At 52.0% G+C, this 26,395-nt stretch overlaps 1 protein-coding gene across 6 annotated transcripts in view; it reads right to left on the minus strand.

Moving 5' to 3' along the window:
* CTIF (cap binding complex dependent translation initiation factor) overlaps positions 1-26,395 on the minus strand; it is a 322,760-nt gene that overhangs the window by 182,156 nt on the left and 114,209 nt on the right. For all 6 annotated transcript variants that reach the window (XM_003926081.3, XM_003926082.3, XM_074383489.1 and 3 more), the window contains 3 exons: positions 24,530-24,603; positions 23,827-23,931; positions 18,797-18,872 (listed from right to left, as the gene is read on the minus strand). In XM_003926081.3, coding sequence (XP_003926130.2) covers positions 18,797-18,872; positions 23,827-23,931; positions 24,530-24,603 — 255 coding nt within the window. The remainder of the gene's footprint in view (positions 1-18,796; positions 18,873-23,826; positions 23,932-24,529; positions 24,604-26,395) is intronic.

Raw genomic sequence — 26,395 nt, forward strand, 5'->3', positions numbered from 1 at the left:
ATGTCTATAGGTTACATAATAGTATTCTATCAATGTTAATTTCCTGATTTGACAATTAAATTGTATTTATGGAAAGGAATGTCCCTGCTTTTAGAAAAATATACTGAAGCATCTAGAGGTAAAGTGACACTATGTCTTACTCTTACTTTTGAACTTACTCTTTCAGCCATTAAAAAAAAAACTACATAAGGCAGAAGATGAAGCGAGAACGGTTAAGTGTTAACACGGAAAATCTGAGTGAAGGGTATTCGGGAATTCTTTGTGTTATTTTTGCAACTTTTCTGTGAGTCTGAATTTTTGCAAAATAAATAAAAGGAAAGTAGGATTCGTTAATGAAGTAATCATCTGATTAAACATTTAAGTAAAATTCGGCATAACTATATTGAGAGGATAGGGGTATAGGAGAACAAAATTCGTCTCTGTCTTAATAAGAAAATCAGCAGGAAATCACTAACATTAATATACTTAAAAAGAACAGTATAAGAATACGATATGAGATGTTAGAAATATTAGATATTAGATATCTGTATTTGAAATATGGTGGGACCACCAGAAAAATTTAGTGAAAAAAGTGAAGGTACGTGGTTGCTTTGAGGAACGGAACTGGTCGACTGACGATGAAGGGCTGGAAAGCTGCTATTTTCTGTCATAAGCCTTTCAGCATCATTCAGTTTTTGTAAACTACAGACAGGTACTATTTTGAAACAATGGGTAGACGGTTCAAGTGTTTGGGGCCCACCCCCCCACCTTTTCCTTTCCCTTTTCTGACTCCCACCCGCACCTGTGGCCCGCATTATACCGAGTTGGGGATGGACGATCTAATCAGAGCCACAAACATGTGAGGTGCAAGTGGCTACTGAGGTCATTTGCTCCAACAGTCACCTCAGCAGTGAGGCCACGGCAGTGTCCATCCCACCTGACGCTTTAGCATCTCCCCTGTAGGGGAAGCCCAGCCCAGGCCACGATGGCCACTCCACACAGAACTCATGGCCAACAGCCCTGGGCCTCTTGGAGTAACTGGGTCCCCGTAAGAACTTGGGAGCCTGGGCCCCAAATTTTCGGGGCCGGTGGCCGCAATGGTGCCGTGCTGGGCTCAGCAGAGGAGCCACCACCTTCCCTCCCTGGATCCGGGCCAGGCTGACAGACCTCTGCGATCTAAAAGAGACACACTCCAGGAAACCCACAGGGAAAAGTGACCCAAATGCCCCAGGAGTAAGAAAAACACTCCTCGAGGTTTTCACTCTGGAGAGAGAGCAGGGCCCAGACCTCCAGGGGCGGAACTTCCTCCTGAACTCTTCCGGGGTAGGCTGCCGGAAGGAACAAAGAGGGTCTTTGGTGAACAAAAGACTACATCCAATGCTTTAATAATCAGAGCTCGTTCCTCCAGGAGCACCCCAAAAGTGGGCAAGGAAGGTAGGGGCTTGGATCCAGAAGGAGGGCACGGCCAGCACTCTTATTTCCTTTTTTTTTTTTTTTTTTGGAGACAGAATCTCACCCTGTTGCCCAGGCTGGAATGCAGTGGCATGATCTCAGCTGACTGCAACCTCTACCTCCCAGGTTCAAGCGATTCTCCTGCCTCAGCCTCCTAAGTAGCTGGAATTTTAGGCATGTGCCACCACACGCGGCTAATTTTTGTGTTTTTAGTAGAGACGGGGCTTTGCCATGTTGGGTCAGGCTGGTCTTGAACTCCTGACCTCATAATCGCCCACCTTAGCCTCCCAAAGTGCTGGGATTACAAGTGTGAGCCACAGCACCTGGCCCAGCACTCCTATTTCACAGAAGGAGGGTGAGGCTTGGGGGCAGGAAATGGTGGTCTGTCCCTTGTTTCCCCGGCTCAAAATGAGACCACTGAGGCTCGGAGGGACAGTGGTCTCACTTCAAGCTGGGGGGCTCAAGGGACAGGCCATCATTTCCTGTGGGTTTCCTGGAGTTCAGAATTGTTTTCTGGACACAACGACAGTATGTAGCCTTTCCAGGGTGTGTTTAGCTAGGCCAGCTACTGCTTGTTGTTCTTACTTATGGTCGATGTAATAGCAACTTTGGATTCTTCCCTTTGTAAAGCGGAGTTTGTGTTGCTGCTGTATGCCGGGGAGGCTTCCTCCCACCACCCAGTGTGATCTGTGTCAGCCGCCGCTGCAGAGGCTCTGCGCTCAGGGAGCAGACTCCTCTCACCGTCGGCCTCCGCCCAGCACGCTGCGATGGTTCATCTGCCACACACACAAAGCTGTGTGGCAGGAAGGGAAGATCTGGAATGTGAGCCCAGGGCTTCACCCATCTGGGTGGGTAGCCCCGACATCATCTCCACCCTGGGTGTCGGCTTTGACCACCTGGAAATACACAGCATCACTGAGGACTCTGCTGAGGTTTCCATCTTTGGTGCAAAGGGAATGAGCCTCCCAGGAACCCTAATCCTTACTGGCTTGCCCAAGGCTGTCAGGACCCAGGGCTTCTCTGATGCATGACCAGTGACAGGAGCAGGCGCTGGAGCCTAGGGGACCCTGCCGTTCTTGAATCATCTAACCTTTTGCAAATCATGTCCTGGGCTGTCAAACAGGGCACAATGCTTCGTCCTTCATTTGAGCAAAAGAATAGTAAAAAACAACCCACCAAAAATCTCAGCAGCACATAGAAGGGGACAGGGGAAGGTGACGTCAGCGACTCCCTAATCTATCCAGGAGTAGTGAAAAGCCAGTGGCCTGCAAATATGTCCTCAGGCAGTGCTTCTCAAACTTGCATGCATCAGTATCACCGAGGCTTGTTCAAATGCAGACCACTGGGCTTCTCTCCCAGAGTTTCCGGTTCACTTGGGTGAAGAAGGAACCCAGGACTTTGCATTTCTAGGAAGTTCCCAGGTGATGCTACTGCTGCCGATCAGGGGCCACACTTTGAGAACCTGTGCAAAGAGCTGCAGAGGTGAGTAAGATATGCTTTCAGCTCCCGGGATCATGTGTGTTTCAGGGAGGCATGCATGTGTGGGACAGGCACGCATGTATATCAGTGATGTGGAGGGGCAGCCGTGCTCTAGGAATATGTTAAGTGCTGGAGGAGCCAGGTGAGTTAATGAACTGCAGGGCATGGGGAAAGTCCATTATCAGGGAGGGCTTCACAGAGGAGGTGACCTCTAAGCAGAGTCTTTGAAGAATAGGTGTGTGGCCAGGCACAGTGGTTCATGCCTGTAATCCCAGCACTTTGGGAGGCTGAGGCAGGAGGATCACCTGAGGTCAGGAGTTCAAGACCAGCCTGGCCAACATGGTGAAACGCCATCTCTATTAAAAAGACAAAAATTAGCCAGGCGTGGTGGCACACGCCTGTAATCCCAGCTACTGGGGAGGCTGAGTCAGGGGAATTGCTTGAACCTGGGAGGTGGAGGTTACAATGAGCCAAGATTTTGCCATTGCACTCCAGCCTGGGTGACAAGAGTGAAACACCATCTCAAAAACAAAACAAAACAAAACAAAACAAAAAACAACAAGCAGGTGTGGGGCAGGCAGGCAGGCAGATGAAGTGGGAAGGACATTGCGGGACATTGAGGGCAACCGGTGCTGCTGGATCAGGGGCTGGGAAATCAGTCACCAAGGCTAGAGCACAGACAGAGTCTGAGTCACAGGAGAGAAGGCTGTAAGCCAGCAGGACCCGGGACAGAGGCAAGTCCAGGCTTTTCCATCGGCCCTGACAATCAGTGAAGGATTTTTAAGCAGGGCAATGAGAAGTCTGGTCAAGCTTTTGCTCTTCTAGGTCTCTCAGTTTCCTTGTCTGTGTAATGAGGTTGTGTGTGGAAGTTCTGGGTCTTTCCCAGCCCTGGCAGGCTATGAGTCAACAGGGAAAGGAGGGAAAGAGTGGGGGCATCCAGCGGGGGCCCCACTCTGCACACAGCCACTTGCAAAGCACACCCAGTGGCCACTCACACCCTTGGTCTGTTTGGCCATCGGCTGCCTCCAGATCCCTGGTCCAGCCTGGGAAGTAGAGGCAAGTGACTGACGGTGTCACACACACTGCGAATCTCTCCCGGGCCTGACCCCCCTCAGCCCCCCGGTTGTGCAGAGCAGAGGGGCCTTGGATTGTGCAGCAGCTCACAATGGAAGGAAGAGGGTGTAGGAGGGAGGTCCCTGGGCTGACCCTGGTATTGTTCTTGGGCCAGAATAAAGCTTCCTCCCGCCTGGCCGCTGCAATGCTGGAAAAATGCCATCTACCCAGTGAGAGTCAGTGCGTCCTGGGGGAAGGCGGGCGCCTGCCGGCGGGCCAGCCTAGAAGCCGAGGCCCATTCACAAACGCCTGCTGGAGAGCACGTAGCCCTGTCCGTCCCTGCCCCCTCCGCCACCACTGCTCCCAGTGACAGAAGCTGGGGTAAACAAAAATCACCGGGCCTCTCCGCCCCCAAATTCACTGCTGCCAGGAAGGAGAATGAGGCCAGAAATGGCACATTGGCTAATAAAGGAATAATGGATGCTTCACACCCTTGCGACACCTTCCTCTTCCCCCCAGCCCCGGCGGCTCCTTCCATAAAGGACAGAGGAAGGAAGATGCGGGACTAGTGAGCAATCTCCATCAACCAGGCCTGGCCCAAGTCACCAAGGGCATCTCCAAACTGGCTCAGGGAGCAGGAGGATTAAACCAGTCCCTGGAAACTGCTGGACAGGGACGGCAGGACTGTGAGCTGTGTGACCCCTTTCATCGCAGCGGGTGAATGTGTGCAGGGTGGGCCTGCCTCTGAGCATCTGTCCACAGGGCCACTCAGGCCAGCCCTGGGCCTGCTCACTGTCTGCTGGGCAGCCCTGTGGGCCTCTTCTCCACGCTGAGCTCATTCCTCCAGCAGGGCTAGGCCAGCAGCTCTTTGTCTCTGTGATGGCCTTGGCCCGGCTGAGACCTTGAAGGACGCTGTCCTCAATCTGGCCTTCCTTGAGCCTACTGTCCTGGCTCCCTGTCCCATGCTGGCCTCCCTGAATGATTAAGCCCTCTGGTGCTCAGCAAGGGATTCTGGGTATGGTCTGGCCCAAAGTAGGGCATGAACAGATGACCTCTCCACTGGGGACGAGTCCTATTTTTAAAGGGCTGTAGCCTTTGTCCCTAACAAATAACAAAACTTCTTCCCTGGCCCCTAGAGGGAGATCCTGGAAACTCCCTCTTAGTCTCTAGGAGGAGGGCACAGGACCGGTCAGGCCCTGTCCCTGGGCTTCTGAATCCTCCTTCCATCCTGCATTTCCTTGCTCAAGAGCATTCGGTTGAGTCCCTGTTTGCTCAGATTCCAAGGCCTCCAGGGCCGCCCCCAGCTGCTTTCCCTACTTGCAGACTCCCCTCCTGAGGACGCCTCCCACACTCCTGACAGCCTCCCTTTCTCCTGACCATACTTCCCTTCGTCCCTATGGGTCCCCCCCCGGCTCCCAGGCCATCCCCCAAGGCCCAGGTCCACGTCTACCCCCTCCAGGAAGCACAAATGCATGGAGAGGCATAAAAAAGGGGAAACTCTCACAACTGGTCTAGAATCAAGACTCCCCCCAAACCCAGAAACCTCTGTGGGCTGATGTGGACTGATTTATCAGAACAATTTCATGCAGGAGGTAAAACTGGAACAGGGCCATAAAGAGGGGGAAGATTTGAGCAAGAAAAGGGGAGGATATACGAGGGAAAGAGAAATGGGGTGAGCAGAAGACGCCCCCAACAATCTTTTCCGTCTTAGGTCAATGGCAGGAAGACAGTCACTCTTGAGGTCTGAGTGTCAGGAGGAGCTGGGGAAAGCCAACAGAGTCCCTGCCCTCTGTCTCCCACCCCTAAGAAATCCAAGAAGGAAGCTGTTGGGCCATCTTCAAGCACAGTTCTTATCTGCCAAGCCTGCCAGTTCTCTGCCTGCTTCCAGATGTGATACCCCTTCATGAGGCCATGCCACATCTGTAGAGTATTTTTCAAGGTCACCAATCCCTGTCATTATATGACCTGCTTTATTATATTTTGGCTCTTAGCACAGCTTTGCAGTGCTGGTTGATCAGGTACATGACCCCCGGCTTTACAGTGGAAGAAATGGAAGCTGGAAGAGAATCATTTCAGGTGAATTACTCAATGTTCTGTGTGCATAGCAGAAGGGCTCCTGGGTGACTAAAGGGAAGGAGCTTTAGGATTTCTGCCACCTGTTTTAACTCTCAGGGTTGTTTCTGTGGTTTTTTTTTTTTTTTTTTTTCTGTTTATATTCTAGATAAGTGTTTGGCAAACTTTTTCTGTAAAGAGCCAGATAGGAAATATTTTAGGCTTTGTCAGCAGTAGGGTCCACGCGACAAGCAACCTCAGCACAAATGCAGCCACAGACAGGGGGCCAATGAATAGGTGTGGCTGCGTTCTAATAAAACTTTATTTGCAAAAACATGGACTTGGTCTGTAGACCAGTTTGCCAATCCCTCAAATCCCAGCCGTGGCCTGGATCATGGAGGTGGTACTATAGGGTGGGCAGACTTGCCCAGATCTTTTGAAGCCTGCCCCCACCCGGCCTTGAAAGCACAGGCTGCCTGCGGTCCCAGCTCCCTGCCTCCTGCCCCACATGGAGTGAGCCAGGGGAGGCCCGTGTGGGAGGCCTATGTGGGAACCCTGTCTAGATATGGACAGGGACCTCTTCCCAAGGGACTTTCCCAGTTGTCACCAAGAAAAGCCTTCACCTCTAGAATAATCATTTCTTAAAAAAAAAAAAAAAAAAAGACGCACAAATAACCAAAAATACACACAGGCTCGCCTCACAGAGCACGCTGCCCCTTCCCAGTGGACCTGCTACCTGGAGACAGGAAACAAGGATTGGAAGGCTTCTGGCCCCATTTATTGTATAGGTGCCTATTTTTGTCCTGAGGGAGGAAACACTTGGGGGTGGGGAGGTGACTGGGAGGGGACGGGGCTCCCCTTCATAAGTCCCCCTCCTTGATGACTTTATATTATCTTGGACTAGCAGGGATGGCGGGGGGCACTGCAAACCTGTCTGATTAAAAAAGAAGAAAAAGTCATATTTCTTTCTCTTTCAAAGCTGTCGGTAGAGGCTTTTCTCTTTATCTTTCCATTTTTATTGCCTTCAGCCGTAGAGAGAAAAACAGAGATATCCACTTTCTTGTTCTTGCTTATTAAGGAAATGACATTCACCTCTAACTTGCTGTACGTGACTACCGTCTCCTGGAATCAGAAAATGTTTTTCCAGCACCTCCTCCTCCTCATCCTCCCTCCTTAGAAAGAGGTACCAGAGGAGTCAGGCTGTCGGGATTCCAATCCCCGCTCTCCCAACTGTGTGATGTGAGGCAAGGTATTTGATCTTAGCTCTCCAATCTGTGAAATAATAATAGAATAAACATCTCCCGGGGTACGTGTGAGACTTCAGAGACAGAATATGCAGCTGCAAGTCAGACAGTGCTCGTGATGGCCGCCTCAGGGGGAGGCACAAGTTCTGGACTAGGGTCTGGTGGGAGTCCCTCTGGGGCAGGGGTAAGTCACTCACCCCATATCTAATGGGCCCCTGGATGTGCCCCAGGGGGATGTACACTCTACTGGGAGAATGCAGACACAAAAGAAATAAAGCATGCCTTCGACAGGCGCTGGGGGGAAGAATCCAGGGACGAGGGGCAGAGGGAGCGGTCACAAGGCCTTACTGAGAGGGTTACATCTGACCAAAGACATGGGTCTGTAAAGTGAGGTCTATTAACAGCACATGCTCCACGGGACAACGTGAGGGTAAGACTAGAAAAAGCCAGGACCCTCTTAGTTCTTGGAACGCGGAAAGCACTCTGTGAATGCTCACGAGTGTCACTATTGGTGCATTATGCTCCTTGCTGAATTCTCACTAAGGGGACATGAGGAGAATACCACGTCCCTGTCTATGGAACAGGTGCCAGCCCCTGCACTGAAACTCAGTCCATCATGGCTATAAGACGGCGCCTGGGATGTGGCCTGTCTTATAGACACTGTCTTATAGACAACGCCTATGAGAGATACCTGATCCGTACTGGTGGCCTGAGTGCATAAGGCCAGACCTCACCTCCACAGGACCACGGGGTGACATGAAGCCATGCTTGCAGGGTGCACAGGGCCTGGGGCGGTGAGGTGGGGCATGGCTTTCAGGTTTTCTGTTCCTGGGCATCTCGGGGCACTTTAGTAATCCTCATGCCTTTGAGTTAGCATGTCCTGGAAGCTTCCAGAAGACTTGGCAACAGCTGACACAGCCCTAGGGAACAATAAAGTCACTCCCCATCTGGAGGGCTGGGAAACCAGCTACCACAGCTTCAACCCCATTGTGGGGCAGCCCCAGCCCCAGCCCCAGTCCCGGTCCCGGCCCAGGACCCCCGTCACCAAACTGCAACAGTGCCACCTGCTGGGCAGCCAGGCCGTTCCTCATTGGCCATCATTTTCACTCCTCTGGGAGTAGGGGACACTTGGGTGTCATTTCATGGAGCCATGATTTTCATTTTGAAAGCTCATTTGTCCCTTGGATTCTTTAGAGAGTTGGGGGATGGATCTCTCTCTGTCCTTGTCTGGGACTAAGCAGAGGAACGAGGTATTAATCCTTTTAAATACCAGCTGTCACTGTCCCTTCAGCCATCTCCCGTGTGAAGGCTCGACTAGGACACGGGCTCATGAGGCCAGAAAGCCACTTCCCGTCCCCGGGGTCTTCTGGGGACCCTCAGTGAGGAGTGCTCTGGGCGCTTTCGTAAGGCCAGAAGTTCCACTTGACCTAGTGGCATCCACTGCTCAGCGCGGGCGCGAACCCCCTTCACAGCAATGGACTCCCGAGTCGCACTGTCTGGACAAGGCCAGCAACGTGGGGGCAGGGGAGCTGGCCCTGCTGGGTCGGAGCCATCTAATGACTAACAGCAACAGACACAGACTTTGGTTTCGAAATTTCCTAACAGGCAAAAGGAGAAGTCGGCGGGGCTACAGAGCTCCTATTGTCAGACCAAAGACAGCAGATAGAACGTTTGTCTGGGAGAACTCAAGGATAATGACCAAAATGCGTCCTGACAGAAAGCCCCGGGCAGGACACTGGATCATTCGACAGACAATTTCCTTCAAGGGGGTGTGTCTAAGGCACAAAAGCACAGGGCAGTGTATGGGACAGGGAGGTGGCATTTCCGCATGAGGCGGAGGGCCCCGTGCCCGCGAACCCGAGGAAACCTAATGCTCACCTGGGGGCAGGGAGAACGTGCCTGTTAGACCGTCTTTCACACACGTGGAGAAACTCAAGTCACACCTCAGGGTCAAGGGGTCCCGGGAGCGGTGTGGGGGCGGGGGGCTCAGACCAGAGACGAGGTGAAGGGTATGCAGTTTGCCTTCACATGGAATTGGGTCAGGTTAACTCAGAACTGAACTGAACGCAGAATTTAGTCAAGTTAACTCAAACTCAGAAAGTTAACTCAGAACCTAGTAAGTTGACTCGGCTTAGACTATGGATTACAGATAATGCAGCTCCATCTCCCACCAGCCAGCCCCCATCCCTCCACACTTCGTCACTCGCCCAGCCCCACCCCAGTGGGTGTCCCCCTGCAGCCCTGGTGTGGGGAATGTGACCGGCACCCCGTCTCCCCCCAACGCCACGGGAAGGCAGCCCTCCCAGCCGGTGCCGCCGCCCTCCTGGAAGCAGCCTGGTCCCAGGGGCCCGAGGGGAGGGGCGCGTCCTCTAGAGGAATGTCATGCCTTGGCCTAGCAGGGGACATGTGGCCAAACAGGACATATTTTAGGACATGTGGGCGAACAGACCCTACACCTTAGTGTGCCTGCTTTTTTGCTTTTTTTTTTTTTGGAGATAGAGTCTTGCTCTGTCGCCCAGGCCGGAGTGCAGCGGCGCAATCCCGGCTCACCGCGACTTCCACCTCCCACGTTGAAGCGATTCTCCCGAGTGTGGCTGTTTCTTGCACCTCCCCATCCTCTCCCTTGCTGCGGGAAGGAAGGGCCTGGGCACTGAGTGGGGTCACGTTCAGGACAATGTGCATGTGCGGCGCCGAGCAGGAGGCATGGCGGGTGAAGACGCCTTTGGCAACTGGCGCCGGGATCCGGGGACTTCCCACAGCCAAGCGCCTGACTGGAGCCTGCAGAGCGGTGCGCTGGTGCCCTCTAGTGGGAGGACGCCGCCATGCAGCCACCTGTCCTCAGCTCAGCTGTCCTCAACCCACGTGTCCTGGCCTCAACTCCGGCAGGCCCTGACCCTGGGGCCACACTCAGAGCAGGACTGTTAATGATGGGGCTGGGCTGCCCACATCACGGCCAGCGTGGCAGCCTGGCCAACCCCTCCACTCCTGTGATAGAGATCGCCAAAAATGCCACCAGTGCACCAGCCTCGTGGATGGCATTTGGGGTTTCCCTGGAACCACAGTGTGAGCCCGAGTGTGTGTCTCAGCATCTGCCTTGGCCTATGGCTTCAACACTCAGAACAACGACCGAACCCTGAATCCATGGCCCTGCAACTCACAGCCCGCGGCTGTCCCCTCTCCCCCGACCCCATCACAGTTCTTGGAGAGCAATGCCAGTCTCAACTCGCCCGAGGCTGCCGCCGTGTGGATGCCGTAAAACCTGGCTACTGGTTAGCTCCTATCCCAGGGTACCTGCTCCTGTCCCCCCAGCCACCAGTGTGGGAGGGAAGACGTTGGGGACCGTTAACACCAGCAATAGACTCTTTACTTAACTAGCTCACTAAATGCCTTTTTAGAGTGCAGAAGCATTCCTGGCAGCAAGGTTCCCAGAGGTACGGTGTGAGTCCTGGACACAGACACCTACTGTCTACCCTGTTGCCCTACATCCTTGAGCGCGGCTCCAAGGGCCTGAGTCCAGCAGCCCTAGAGATGAAGATCCCTGAGGTTAGCACTGCAGCGAGACTCACCCCTGGATTCATTGCCCCCTGTGGAAACACAGCCAGATGGGGTCATCAGGGATAGGGGCCTTGGCTTGGGCTGGAGAGGAGCTTGGCCAGACACCTAGGTGTCGGAGGCATCACCTCCTAAGACCACTCACTGCGGCATGTGCTCCATGTGTGACCCACTGAGAGACAAGCTGGGGCTCCAGGAAATCTTCCCCAGGCATTCAGTGTGGGGTCCACTGGGGCCCTCTGCTTGGCCGTCAGCCACTATTCACGCCTCAAGACTGCGGGAGCTGCAGCAGCACAGGGGAGGAAGGTGGGGTGTGCTGGGAGAGGACCAGACTTGGCCCTGCAGGGACTGGGACCCGGGCAAGGCACCAGCACTCGGTCGGCGTTCACAGCTTTGAATGCAGTGTGTAATCTGCGCACGTCGTGCCTCTGTTAGGCTGTGCTGCTCCTGGGGAGCTGTACCTTATGCAATCAATTCTCTCTCTAAAAGGCTGGGGCAGAGCACTTGTCCATGAAGATGGGTTGTGAGCAAGTGAAGAAAAGAGGAAGATTTGGCGCACCTGGATCTCACACAGCAGCTGTGACCTCCCCTTCTTCCCGCTCGCCTGCAGGAGGGTCATGCCCTACAGTTGCGGGGGTGGGGGGGTGGGACATGTGACTAGTTCTGTCCAATGGGCTCTGAGGGGAGCCGATATTTCTGGCCCAAACCATTTAAGACCTAGAGCAGGGGTGTCCAACCTTTTGGCTTCCCTGGGCCATACCAAAAGAAGAATTGTCTTGGGCCACACAAAAAATACGCTAACGGTAGCTGATGGGCTTAAAAAAAAAAAATTGTAAAATATGTCATAATGTATTAAGAAAGATTACAGTTTGTTTTGGGCCATATTCAAAGCCATGCTGGGCCACGCTCTCTTTGCCCCTGCCAGGGCCACCTGGATACCATGGATTGAGATGGCAGGGCCACAGAACGCAATCCACCTGGACCTTGGAGTCCCCAAGGAGCTGTCCTGGAGACCAGCTGGGCCCTCAGCAGAATGTCAGGAAGTTAGAAATAAAATTCTGTGTGTGATGCCGCTGAGATGTGGGGGTTTGTTTGGTATCACGTCATGGCCTATATAGTGTTTAAATACAGGAGGTGATAGAAAATTCCTGTTTTCTTAAAAAATAAATGTGCCCCAGAAACCACACCAAGAAGAGCGTAACCAGGTTCATGTTGAGGTTCTGCTGGGAAGTGGTGGGAGAAACTGGGAGCCAGGGGGACAGACTGAATGTCAGGACAGACACAAATCCTACCTTTCTTCCTGCCTTTCTTGTATGCTCCAGACAACACAACAGCGCATCTAGAAGGCAGGTTCTTCAGCAGCACTCAGTCTAGAGCCCCTGGTGCAGGATGAAGGAAATGGCCCAGCCCTCAGGCACCCTGGAGTCTAGGAAAGGGGTCTGACAGTTACATAAGCAGGTGCGATGCGGTGGGAGCCATGGAAAGGGATGGGGGCAGGGGCTCTGGGGAAATGGTGGATGGATGCCGGACTCTGTCCTGTGCATCCGAATGGGCATGATGGGAGGTGTCCTGAGCCAGGACAAGAACAGGCAGAGAACAGGAGAGCGAGATTCCAGGCAGAGGGAATCCACTGCCCACGAGAAAGCAAGGAGAGATGGAAGAACTGATTAGGGGGAGGGAGTGGCAGGGCCACAGGATGGCAGGGGAGCCTAGGACAGAGGCCGGGTGAGGGTGCTGGGAACATCATAAAGCCTCCTGCTAACTAAGGAGCCTGAACAGGGACAGAGAGGCTGGAGATGGGGGCCTGGGCCTCTGTGGGTTGAGAAGGTGCTGGGTACACGGTCGGTAGGATCTTTATGCCCGTCTTCTTCTGGGATGCAGAAATAGAGGGCAGGTGGGCGATGGGCTTCAGGCCAACCTCCCTTTGTCACCGTCTTTCCTTCTTGCCTCCAGGTGGGGAGGGGAGGCCAACCCTGATTTTTGTCTAAGAAAGTCTCTAGGAAGCCCACCTATCTCTGTACAGGCTCAAGACTCCCACAGGAGGCTGGAGGTCCCCAGGCTAGAGGTGGGCTTTCCCTCCCATTTGGGGGTCTTCAGCACAATATCTCCTAGGGGAATCTGAAAGTAGGAGGATGTTTTTGGTGGTCACTATGCCTGCCCCTCTCCAGTGACTGCCATGCAGTGGTACAGGCCAGGAGTCCTAACATCCCACATTGTATTGGACACGCCCATACGATTAAGATTTGTCTCCACCCCACATACTAATAGCTAGGCCAGCTGACCCTCAGGACTCAAGGCAAGACGAGTGAGCCAGCCAGCCCTATCTATGAGGGGTTTTGAAGAATGCTAGAAAAACTCAGAAAAGTCATGCCATTATGCTCTCACGGGACAGCGCATTCCTCAAACACCAGAGGTCTGTGTTTGTGGACCAAGAAGCCTGTCTACCTTGTCCTAAGGGTACCCATGTGAATTGCAGATACCCCGAGGAGCGGTCAAGCCAGGAGCATCATCAGCCAGGACTTTAAGTTTTCAACTCTTGCCGATACTCGGAATTTCCTAAAATGCTTTAAAAATGCAGATTCTAGTGGGACACAGTGGCTGATGCCTGTAATCCCAGCACTTTGGGAGGCCGAGGTAGGCAGATCACTTGAGGTTAGGAGTTTGAGACCAGCCTGGCCAAGATGGTGAGACCCTGTCTCTACTAAAAATACAAAAATTAGCTGGGCATGGTGATAGGCGCCTGTGGCCCAGCTACTTGGTAGGCTGAGGCAGGAGAGTCGCTTGTACCTGGGAGGCAGAGATTGAAGTGATCGAAGATTGTGCCACTGCACTCCAGCCTGGGTGCCAAAGAGAGGCTCTGTCTCAAAGAAAAAAAAAAAAAAAAAAAAAGAAAAGAAAAGGAAGAAAGAAAGACCACACTCACATTCAATGAGTGTGAGAATGTGGTCTCCAGCCTCCAGGAATCCCCATGATTCCTGCTTTTGGGGATCCACACCTCAGTGTAAACCCTTCCCATATTGTACCAGGGTTGGTCTGTGCAAATGACATACGGCAAATGGCAGCATGAAGCTCTGTTGCTTCTGAGATCAGGCTATAAAAGAGTATGACTTCTGTGATGGAATCTCTCTCTCTCCCCATCAGCACTTGCTATGGGGAAAGCCAGCTGCCATATTCTGAGGGCACTCAGCAGCTTAAGCAGAAGTCCTGGTGGCAGGGAAGCCAAGGAGGAACCCAGGCCTCTCACCCCCAGCCACAAAGGAACTGAGGCCTCCCACCCTCAGCCACAGGAGGGGGTCTTCCAGCCCAGGTGTGCCTTCTGATGGCGGCATCCCTGGCCATCAGCTTGACTGCAAGCTCACGAGAGACCTTGAGCAGAACCACCAGCTAAGCTGCTCCCAGAAACTTAGTGGGTCATATCTGTTTGCCGTTTTAAGATGTTAAGTTTTGAGCAATTTGTTACACAACAGTAAATGAGGAATACAGTGAGCAGACCAGGTAGATTTCAGGACTTCAGCAGCTCCGAGGTGCAGCTGAGCTCCAGCACTGTGGCCTCAGACTCATCTGCTGATAGTTCACTGAGGACAAGCACATCCAAAGTGTGTGTCATGGAAACATGTGATGTGTGTGTGTGCATATGTGTGGTGTATGAATGTGTGTGTGTGTAGGGTGTGGGAGGATGTGTGTGGTATGTGTACTGTGTATGTGTACATGTATGCGGTATGGAATGTGTGTGTTTGACGTGTGTGGTGCGTGTACGTGTACACATGTGATAGATGGTGTGTAATGCGTGTGTGTGTGCATGGTTATCAAAGTCCTTTAGCTCCAGACTGACAGTGGGGATGGTGGGTGAAGGCCTCCACTACCAGCAGCCCTAAGAGCTTAGCACCACATGCGGGCCCTGGAGAGCCTGGAATGAACACTGATTTACTGTTCCTTGAAAAAAGAAAAGAAAAGAAAACCCTAGAATGTGAAACCTCAGAGGGGCCTTGGTCTGATGATACTCGAAATTTGTTTAGTAGTGGAATTATTTCTCCACGTGAAACCCTGTTAGAATCCTGATTTAGAGACACCAGCCAAGCGGTCTGGGTGGGCCCAAGTGGTCTGGGGGCCCCTGCAGCTGCTTCTGCCTCCCACCTCCCCCAGCAGCACCCAGGGGCATGCCAGGAGAGCCCTGAGGGTTTCACAGTTTGCAAACCTCTGATCTGATACAACTGTGTCATTTTGCTGATGAGTAAACTGAGGCCCACAGAGGAGAGGTCACACGCATGGCTCTGGCAGACGTCCAGAAGGGGATTCTTCTGACCTCTAGTCCAATCTGTCTCCAATGCCTGGCAGGCCGCACAAAGGAAGAATCAACCAGGGTCTGGGTAACCCACAAACCAAGGTTCATCATCCGAGCTGCTGCCCAGCGGAAATGCCCTCTTCACCAAGAAACCACTAGCCTGGGGGTTGGAGCAGGAAATCCCCCCTCCTCCCTCTTAGCAGAGGTGGCCACCATAGCATTGTCCACCCTCAGAAGGTGGGGCTTGACTGGCAGTGTTGAGCCCTGGGAATAATCACAGCAGAGACCAGCGTAGCTGCGTGCTGGGCATCATCCTCAGAACCTCAAGTGAATGAATGTGCTTGATCTTCCCGGCCACCCCGTAAAGTAGACATGGTCATTTCTCTCATCTCACAGAGGAGGAAACTGAGGCAAAGTGAGAGTACGTAGCTAGCCCAAGACTTCCGGGTTAGTCAGTGGCAGGGCTGGGATTCCATAGGGTCCATGCCTGGGTCCAGACACCAAGCCCTTGACCCCCAACCTCCCACCCAGTCAGTAGCCCAGCTCTCCTTTCTCTTCTGAGCAGGAACCGAAGGTCTTCTATTTTGTACCCTAGAGGGGCAAAGAAACAGTTCTCAAACAACACAAGGTGTCAGGTCTGTTACTTTTCCAGCCATGACTCCCAAGCTTCTGGCTCAAAGGGTACCAAGCAGGTAACACCCCACCTAGTGCAGTGGGGGGAGGCGTCTGTTTTCTCACCTAGATCAGGGTGTCCCAAATGGACTTTTTCTATCAATGATGAATGCTCTTGACATTTAGAAATGGAGTGATGGTGGTCACTTCCAAGTACTTGACCCTTTTATCTCTTGCGTCAAGGCTAGCTTTACATTAGCAGTGATAGTTTAATATAGATCCACCCCGCAGGGTGTTTCATGAGCTGATACTCTGCCTGTGACTTACACATCACAGCCTCGGTCCTACCGATTAATGATTTCTCCTGTCAAATTTATAGGAAAGTGCAAGAAACCTACAAAGAACATCCACGTCCTCCTCACTCGGATTCCCCAACCGTTCACACCTCCCCACGTTTGCTGTCTCTCTCCCTCTTTGTCTACATACCGTTATCATCAATCTCTTTCTAAGCCATTTGAGGAGATGTTGCAGACAGGACGCCTATATCCCCCAAACATCATAGTGTGTATCACTCAGAGCCAAGCACACTCGCCCACATGACCATCACACTGCCTCCAAGTCAGGAAACTGACATCAAAGCAAAACCGCCATCCCACCCACAGACCCTGTCACATTCCCCAACTGTCCCAACAAGGTCAGGATTTCCTTCAGGTCCAGGATTTCGTCAAGGAACACATGTTGTATTTAGTCATTTGCCTCTTTAGTCTCCTACAATCTGGAAGACTTCCTGAGTTTTTCCCTGTCTCTTGTGTCCAAGCAGTTATAGAGAGTGGTCCTTACACTCATTTCCAAACAACCAGACTCAGGCTGAGCTTTCTTGGAAGGAAAGCCCAAGAAATGATGTTGGGTTTTCTGCGTGGCACATCAGGGGCATATGGTGTCCACCCATCTCATCACTAATGATGTTACCTTGAGCACGTGGTCACGTTGGGGCCTGCCATGTTTCTCCACAATAAAGTCATCATATTTCTCTTTGTAATGAGATGACCTCTATGTATGCTCCAGGTCATTTCCTGGAGAGTTTCCAGTCTGCAACACAGGGAGGGCAGTGCAGAACCTGGTGGTATCAATGAGCTAAGATGACAGGGTTCAAAATCCCTGAGTCCAAGACAATTTGATTTGCAAGGCAGAGTACCAGAGAGGAGAGAGCCACATACAGAGAGAAATCCAGAAATCTTAGGCCCTCAAGTCTTTAGGCGAGTATTAATTTGTCCATGTGCAAGGAAATTTCTGAGGCAAGGAATACATAGAATAATCCACTGAGATCACACAGGGCAAACAGTTTGTGTTTCTCCAGCTGAGGGGAAACACCTCCTAATACACAGAGCATTGAGTGGCAATCTCAGAAGGGTATCGATTCAGCAGTGGAGCAAGATTTGCCCTATACGGAAGCCTTCCCTCTCTAACCAAGCTGAAAAGCAAGTTTTGAAAGGATCAAACTGCTTTTATGTAACTTAACTGTGATCTGAAACAAAACCCAAAATATTTAAAGGGATACAAAAAAAATTAGCACCCAATAATGTCAAGATTCTAACCTCTGACATTTAACATCAAATTACCAGGCATATAAAGAAATGTATGGCCCATAACCAAGAGAAAAATCAATAAATTGAAATAGACTCAGAGATTATGTGGATGACGGAATTACTAGAGAAGGACTTAAAACAGCTATTGGGAATAGGTTCTATATACTTCAGAAGAGAAGAGAAAACATGAGGAATGGAAGATGTATATAATATAAATATATATATATATACATATACATATATATATATATATATATATATATATATATATATATATGCCCACAATGACCTTCTAGAGATAAAAACTACAATATCTGAAATGAAAACTATACTGAATGGCATTAACAGTAGATTTGACACTGCAATAAAAAGGTTATTGAACTTGAAGACATAGCAATAAAAACTATCTAAAATGAAACACAGAGAGTAGAGAAAGACTTAAATAAAAAACCAAGCAGAGCTTCGGTGAGCCGTGAGAAAAGATGAAGAAGCCAAGAACACAAATAATTGGAACTCCAGGGTTGGGGGAAAGTAGAAGGAATAATGGCTGAAACATTTCCGAATTTGATGAAACTGTGAACCTACAGATCCAAGAAACTCAATAACTCCCAAGGGAGTTATTGGTACAGGAGAAACCATCGTACCAAGGCACATCTTAATCAAATCGCTGAGGTCTTAACTGTATGCTCTATTGTCCCTCACTAATAGGCCCAAGGCATGAACAGAGAAGAAACAAAATGGCAAAGGCACCAGGAAGAGACGAATGGATATAGGTAAAATAGCCAGAGAAGTCTCAGGAGAGAGGGGAAGGGTGGCACAGTGGAGTGTGGTAGTAGGTCACAGTCACTGGCAGCAGCAGGCTTAATCACGTGGAGGGTCCACTGCTTTTACACCCCTGCAGCATGGCCCAATCTCATTCCTGAGAGCAGCTAGATTCCTGCTGTTTCCACCAAAAGTCCAGCACTATAAGCATCTAGAGACCTGTTTTCACTGAGTGAATCCTCTTTGTCCTGGAACCTGGACCTGATTCCAGGAAGGAGGCCCAATCAATAACAAAAAGAGCAAGCATAACAGACACCTGGAAGCCAGCAGGGCCAGTCCACTGTTCAAAAGCCTAGCGACAGCCCCAGCCACAGTAGAATCCCTTCCAGGCCTGCTGGGCCCACCTGAACACCCCACAGGACATTCCACCTGCAGAGAGGCTTCAGGCCAAGGGATAAAAACTTCCAAGTTCCTCAAGTTGCCAGAGTATGGTCCATTTCATCTCTAGGGCACATCAGACCTACCATAGGGCCTGCAGCATTTCCGAGTAGGCTGTCACACATACTGTCACAATGGGACACCCTGGACTGTGTCAGGTATCCAGCCCTGCCCACCTATGACTACCATACAGGTGGTCACACCCCTTGCTAAAACAAGGAGCCAGCAGGAGGCTTAGGTTAGGTCAGGAAGAGAATCGCTCCAGGGGTGGGGTGGGCTGTCAGAGAACCCACCCCTGCACCTACCTGCCAGGCTGGAAGGACCTTCTCGATGTCATTCAGGTTGATGCCATCCCCATCTTCCAGCTTCCCTTTGCCACACCTGGACCAGAAAAGACAGAAAGGGGTTGGAAGGATGGCTCATTCAGGCCTCCTGTCCCAGCTGGCCAGCAGGAGAGGAGAGACAGTCAGCAGATATACGGTGCTGTCTCCCTTCACGCCCCACAGAATTAGGTGTCCTACCTAGGGGAAATAGCCCTAGAGATGGGCGGGTGGGGGTGGCTCCTCCCCTAATGCAACAACCAACCTGGAGGGAGGTGGGAGAGGAACCAGAGTTCCCCTTGATCCTTCCAGGCAAAGAAGCTAAGCTCCTTGCTAAGGAATACCCTAAAGTTCGTCACAACTCCTGTCAAAGCTCATCCACATTGCTCTATTATGCTGAACAGAAGATTAGTGAACAGAGACACCAAGCAACTTTCTCAAGGTCACACAGGCTGGCAGGGGCTAGCAGAAAACCCAACAGGGCTTCCTTCCTTTTTTTTTTTTTTTTTTTTTTTTTTGAGGCAGTCTCACCCTGTCATCCAGGCTAGAGTACAACGGCATGATCTCGGCTCACTGCAACCTCTGCCTCCCAGGTTCAGGTGATTCTCCTGCCTCAGCCTCCTGAGTAGTTGGGATTACAGGTGTCCACCACCATGCCCGGCTAATTTTTTGTATCTTTAGTAGAGACAGGCTTTCATCATGTTGGCCAGGCTGGTCTTGAACTCCTGACCTCATGATCCTCTTGCCTCGGCCTCCCAAAGTGCTAGAGTTATAGGTGTGAGCCACCACACCTGGCCAGGCTTCTTTCCTTCTTGGCTTGACTCTGGGTCAGTCCAGCCAGCCCATTCAGATACTGTATGCTTTGTCTTCATGTTCTCTGGGAGTGGGCGTGCCCTTGGGCCAGAGAGGCTGGCCCCACCTCCCTGGCCATTGGTCTGAGTCTTTGGCATATTTAAGGGTGCAGATTCCAAAACCAGACTCCCAGGGTTTGAACCCCGCTGTATCCTTTACCAACTGGGGACTCGTACAAGTTGTTTAACCTCTCGGCACTCATTTCATCAAATGAGTTTCCTCAGTTGTTAAATGGGGATAATAGTGTCTAACATCTTAAGGTGGCTGGAGGATTTAATTAATTGATGTATCTGGAGTACTTAGATGCTTAGAACTGTGACATCACACAGTAAACAGTATATGTATATACAAACACACACACATACACACACATTTACACACACATATTTACACACACATATACACACATGCACACATATACGCATATTTAGTCTAGCTTATATATACACACACACATATATACACACATATATAGTCTAGCTTACAATGTTTAGCTTGTTTATGTTTACATATATATGTATGTATATTACTTGTATATGTATTATTATCTGTATTTACCATTAAATATATCTTAAATATATATGTGGCCAGGTGCAGTAGCTCGTGCCTGTAATCCCAGCACTTTGGGCATCTGGGGTGGGTAGATCATATGGTTGGGAGTCTGAGACCAGCCTGGCCAACATGGTGAAACCCTGTCTCTACTGAAAATACAAAAATTAGCTGGGCATGGTGGTGGGTGCCAGTAAGCCTAGCTACTAGGAAGGCTGAGGCAGAAGAATTGTTTGAATCTGGGAGGTGGAGGCTACAGGGAGCCGAGATTGCACCATTGCATTCCAGCCTGGGCGATAGAGTGAGACTGTCTCAAAAAAACAAAAACAAAAACAAAAACAAAAATAAATAAACAACAACAACAACAACAAAAAATCCCCACAAATATGTTGAATGATAAATACAGGTAATAGTAACAAAATTGTAATAAAATAAATAATAAAGTAAATATATTAATACTACTATGATCACTTTCATTACCACTAATATTGTCGCTGTCATTTGGGGAAAGAGGCAGGAAGGTGATTAATTAAGGACACAGATTCTGGAGCCAACCCAGCCTCATGCAAATTAATTTCTGGGTCTCCTAGTTGCTTCATCTACTGAAGTGAAGATGATAACAGATCCTCCCTCTCTGGGTGGTGGCGAGTTTTAAATGAATGAGGAAAGCACTTAGAACAGGGGCTGGGTCACGGCTGGTGCGCAGTAAGCACTGTCAGCTACTATTACTACTGGTATCGACTAGGGTATGCTGAGAGATGTCCCATAAGCTGGGTCATTTTCCAGCCGCAGAGTTCATGTGAATCTCACATTTCAGAGTAACTAGTTCACTGTTTAAATATTTACCAAGCATCGCTTCTGTTTTGGGCCCTGTGAACGAAAACGAAATCAGTTTTGGTTCCTGCCCTCTGACAGCGGAAGGCTCTTAGAACAAATCCTAAACTCCTCTAACAGGGCTGGGCGCCTGAGCACCATTAGGGGGCAGCACGAGATCAGTGTCGTAAAAGTCCCATGGCCAGAGGCGCCCTGGAGCCCAGAGGAGGAGAAACTGGCTACAAACAGCAGCAAAGGCCAGGGTGGAAGAGAGGAACAGGGGGATAACTCAAGCTCCATCTGATGGCTCATTTCTCCATTCACCAAACGCTGCTGTGCTGGGCTGCAGACAGGGGCTGGGATCCAGGTGTGAACGGTGCACAGAACTGGCCCTCTCAGCATCTGCTGGGATCATCAGCCCCTACAGCCACAGCAGCCAGTGCCCTGTCGGGGGCAAGACAGCGATGCAGGAACCCCAGGGAACAGCATCTAGAACTGTTGTGGGTGAAGGGGAAGAGGAAAGTGAGAGGAGAGCTGGCCACGCACAGGGAATTTGGAGGATGTCCCAGGCAGATGCAGTGCAGGCAAAGGCCTGGAGCCCGGGGCATGTGTGCGGCAAGTTGGCTGTGGCTGGAGCGTGTCAGGGGGCAGGGTGCAAGGGGGTGCAAGGGGGAGCACGGGACACGGAGCTGGGGTGGGGAATGGGGTGCAAGGTATAACAGGCATGAGGGAAAAGAGAAAAAGTTGCCTCCCGCCCTATCTGTCCCCACAACTGTGATGGACTGGGCTACAGGTGAGCAGGTGGAGAAAGGCCTGGAACATCCAGCCATCTTTTAACTCATCAATCTGCCCAGTGCAGACAGGCTGGCCTGCGAAAGCACCAGCTGCCTGTAGTCTTCTGTGTTCTGCACCTGCCTGGGCCACAGGGGAGGAGGGCACTGGGGACTTGGCTCAATAGAACAGCTGACACCACCTCCCAGTGTCTCCTGTGGGCAAAGCACACCTCAGGGCTCTACCATGTGCGCTGAGCTCCAAGCACATGCCGGGGTCCAGCCGAGCACACTCCAAGCGCAGCCTTCTGTTCTATCTCAGTGCCTCTGGCGGTGGGTGGGTGGGGTCCTGCAGCGAGGCCTGCCCCCATCAGGGATCAGATCTCCCCAAGGCCTGCAGGTTTGGAGGGCAGAAGGTGGCTACAGACCAGCTGAGTCACTGCTGCCAACGTGGTTTCCAAGGCAACAGCCTTCTCTGATTTCTGTCCCTCCATGGAAACAGAGGCTGCAGGGAACCTTGGTAACCAAGTGGTACCTGGTTCCCAGGGGGGCCGCGGTGGCTGGTGCCTGGAGCCTGTTCCCACTATGGCAGGACTCTAAGGGGTACACAGTTCCTGGTCTGGCCATGAGGTGGCCACAGACACTGCACTCAGACTCCCTGGGAACCTGGGAGTGACAGGCTTTGGCCAGCCAGCCAGATGCCTATGGGAGACCCCGGGTGACTCTCAGCAAATCTGGAGGCTGCTGGTGAGAGAGTGAGCCTGGCTGAGGAATTCAGGGCCACAGCTGGTGACTCAGGTGTGGCTGGTGACTCTGGCTTCTGAAGGGACAGAGTTCCTCAACATAAGGGGCATTCTCCTTCATAGTCATTCATCGCTTTTGTGCCAGGAAGTTAGTTAATCTCTGGGGACTGGTGAGACACCTTTGGCAAGCTTGCCTTCCACATGCAGGCCCCATTGGACACCTGTAGTCAATCAGGCAGCACCATTATTTCAATCCCCCCAGACCTCAGTTTTCCCACTGACTTAACCAGCTGTGTGCTCCCAGGGCACACAGGAGAGACTAGAGCTGCCCAGGGAAGTCTCCCTCCTGCAGCCTTTCCCAGACAGTTCATCCTATACAGTGCTCTCCTTCCTTCCTTCCTTCCTTCTTTCTTTCTTCTTTCTTTCCTTTTTTTTTTTTTTTTTGAGTTGGAGTCTCACTCTATTGCCCAGGCTGGAGTGCAGTGGTGCAATCTCGGCTCACTGCAACCTCTGATGCCTGGGTTCAAGCAATTCTCCTTCCTCCTGCAAGCCTCCTGAGTAGCTGGAATTACAGGTGCCTGCCACCATGCCTGGCTAATTTTTGTATTTTTAGTAAAGATAGGGTTTCACCATCTTGGCTAGGCTGGTCTGGAACTTCTGACCTCATGATCTACCCGCTTCAGCCTTCCCAAGTGCTGGGATTACAGGCATGAGCCACCACGCCCGGCCTAAAGTGCTCTCCTTTCTAACCCTGTCTGCACTGACTTTATTCAACCCTGCACCAGGCATCATGCTTTATGCTTCCTAGTGTCTATATGTCCACACCTTTAGTTTTTTTTCTCCTATGCAGTCTCCATCATGAATGGGTTCATACCTCCTTTTCTCAGCAGCTCCCCAAGTGTGGTCCCTGGACCAGCATCAGCATCCCCTGGGGAACTTGTTAGAAACACACATCCTAGCCTGTACCTACAGAATCAGAGACTCAGGGGTGGGCCTGCCCTCTGTGCCACCGCCCAGGTGATTCTGCTGCACTGGTCTGAATTACTGACAAGCAGGGCCACTATGGGTGATCAGAAGCAGGCGGGATTGGCTTGGCTAGAGGGAGCTGGGGAATGGAGGGATTCCAGGAGAAGCCAGTGAGCCTGCAGCTCTGAGCCGCAGAGGAAGAGTGTCCCGGGGCATTAGCCTCCTGAGTCCCCCATGCAGCAGAGCAGCCTCCCTGCGGAGGCAAAGGCCATTCCCGTCCCCTGCCCCACCCACCCTGTGTAAAAGCCCCAGCACCCCTTACCCTTCGCGGTCGATGTGTGGCAGGGGCTGCTTGGGCATATGTCGGACTTTCCGGTGGAACTGGGTCAAGTCCAGCTTTTCGGGCTGCAGGTCCCAGGTGGCACCACTAGAGGGCGACGGAGAGTGAGAAATCGAGGCAAGAGGGTGAGAGCCGAGTTACTCATGGAACCAGGGGAGGCTGAAACTGGCAGGCAGACCTGCAGAAAGGGGCTGCCCAGGGCCAGGCGGGGACCCTCAGAATGGAGGTGCCAGCCCTCACCTTTTTCACGCTGCTGTGGGAAAGTGTGTGCTTATAAAACAAGCTGGGCCTGATGCCCACTGCACAGTGGCTCCTGCAACACCTGGCCTGTTTTCGTGCCCACATTTGAGGAAGCCTGGGGACAGCAAGGGCCAGACACTGGGCTCCAGTGACAAGCAGCTCAAACTGACACCCCGGCCACCCTGAGGTAGACGAGGCAGGCGACTGGGAAGCGGGGCCCAGCCTCTGCAGTCCCATCCCAGAGGCCCTCCTCGTGCCCCCACTGTCTCCTCTGACCCCCAGCGCCCCCTCTCTCCGGCCTCCTTCTCTCCACCCACCCTTCCTACAGCCCCCACTCGGCTTCTCCCCGCCTCTTGCTCATAAACTATCAGTATTCACTCGGCCCCGCAAGGAAGCTGGGGTCCCAGGCTGGACCTCACACTACAGGGAAGGAGGAGGAGGTTACCTGAAGGAATCGAAGGTGTTGGCTGCCCAGATGTCTGTGCCCAGCATGTCCAGAGAGCTGTCTTTGCTGCCATTCTGGAAGAGATGGGGTGAAAGGGCTGACATTAGTTGCTTGGCCAGGACACTGAGAACATGTGGGCCGACAGCCTTCCTGGGGCCCTGGCCTGAGAGGGCAGCAGAGGCCTCCCTGTCTCCCTGGGTGGCTAGGAGGCTGGAGTGAGCCCCCAAATGACTGTGGCAGCTAGTGCACCCAGTCAGAGTCGGGGAACTCTGGCCTCCCCCGAGGCATGGGCCCTCGTTTTGCTGAGGTTTTGCAGATGTGTACAGAAGGGCCCAGGCCCCTGCTGCCCCCAGCCCATGGTTCTCTCCTCAAAGCCTCCACACCCAGCAGGGGCTCTGTGCCCCCCAGAGCTTCTACTACCACTGCCAGCCTGATGGCAGAGGCTTCTCCCCAGGCAGGGGCTCTGCAGAGCCAGGCCCATGGACGCTGACCTCCTTCAAAGTTCAGCACCACTCCCCAGAAGCCCCCACTGACCAAGGCTACACCAGCGACTGGATTTCTCTGAGTCACGCTCATGTTCTGGTGCTCCCTACGTGACCCACACCAGAGACAGAAACCTCTTTACTCAGTGCAGATTCTATGATTCGGTTTCTCTGTCCTCTGGCTGGTAAGCTCCCTGGAAACTTCTCCACCCCCTGACTTCATGCCTGATACCCTCCAGCCCTTCTTACCCCTGCAGTCTGGTTTCCATTGTCACATTCTTTAAAACAGCACTTCCACATCCACCCGAGCTGAATGTGTGCTTGCTGCATGACCCAGGAATTCACTCCCAGGTATAAACACATGGAAATATGCCCAGATGCTCCCCATAAGACATGTACACAAAACGTATACAGCAGCGCCAGCCACGACAGCTCCAGACTGGAGCCCACCACATGCCTGTCATCAGCATGAATGAACATAAACCGTGGTATGTTCACGTGTTGGAGTGTTACACCGCAGTGAGCACAAATAAACTAAAACAACAAGCAACAACATGAATAAACATCACAAACATGCAGGGAACAAAAGAACCCAGATGTGAAAGAGAACCGATTGTGTTCAGGAACAGGCCAACTACGAATGCATGGTCAAAGAACTCAGACAGTAGCAGGAAGGAGAACCAATCTACCTTCCAGAGAGAGGGCGACAGAGAGCGGGCAGCTTTGATTAACTAGGAGAGGGCACACAGTCCAGCCTCCAAGCAGAAGGGGCCAGGCACGCCAGCCCCCACAGACAGGAGGCGGGAGGTAATGAGGGCCTGGAGGAGAGGTGGAGGGCTCATGGGGGTCAAAGGGACAAGGGGACTGTTTGGGGAGAAACCCCTGCGCTGTCTGACTCTGGGCAAGTCCCTCAGCCTTCCTGGGTCTCACTGATAACATGAGGGCTGGTCCCTCCCTCTGGGCACCAAAGCTTGCAGCGTGCAGTTCTAAGTCACTTGGAACTTCCTTATTCCAGGATGCCCTGAGAGCTCACACAATTCTTTCTAGCAAATCAACCACATTTACTTGGGGCCACCATGACCCTGGCTGCTTCTCTCCATGCCCTTCCTGTCCCATCCCTGTAATCCCCTTTGCTAGTGACCATGACCTGTCAACTGGGCCTTGCTCCCCTCCTGCCTTCTCCAAATGTGCCCCGTCTATCAAAGCTTGGCTAGGCCAGGAAGCACCTCTGGCCTCCCAAACTACAGTCACCTTGCTCTGCCCTGAACTTGCCATCCACGTGGGTGACTCACAGCAGCAGAGCCAGCCTTCTGCAGTTCTCTTATTTTTCTTGTTGTGACCTCTCTCCCGCAGGAGACCACAGGCCCTCTATGACAGGGATACC

The sequence above is a fragment of the Saimiri boliviensis genome, chromosome 13, assembly GCF_048565385.1.
Source record: "Saimiri boliviensis isolate mSaiBol1 chromosome 13, mSaiBol1.pri, whole genome shotgun sequence".
Classification (NCBI taxonomy): domain Eukaryota; kingdom Metazoa; phylum Chordata; class Mammalia; order Primates; family Cebidae; genus Saimiri; species Saimiri boliviensis.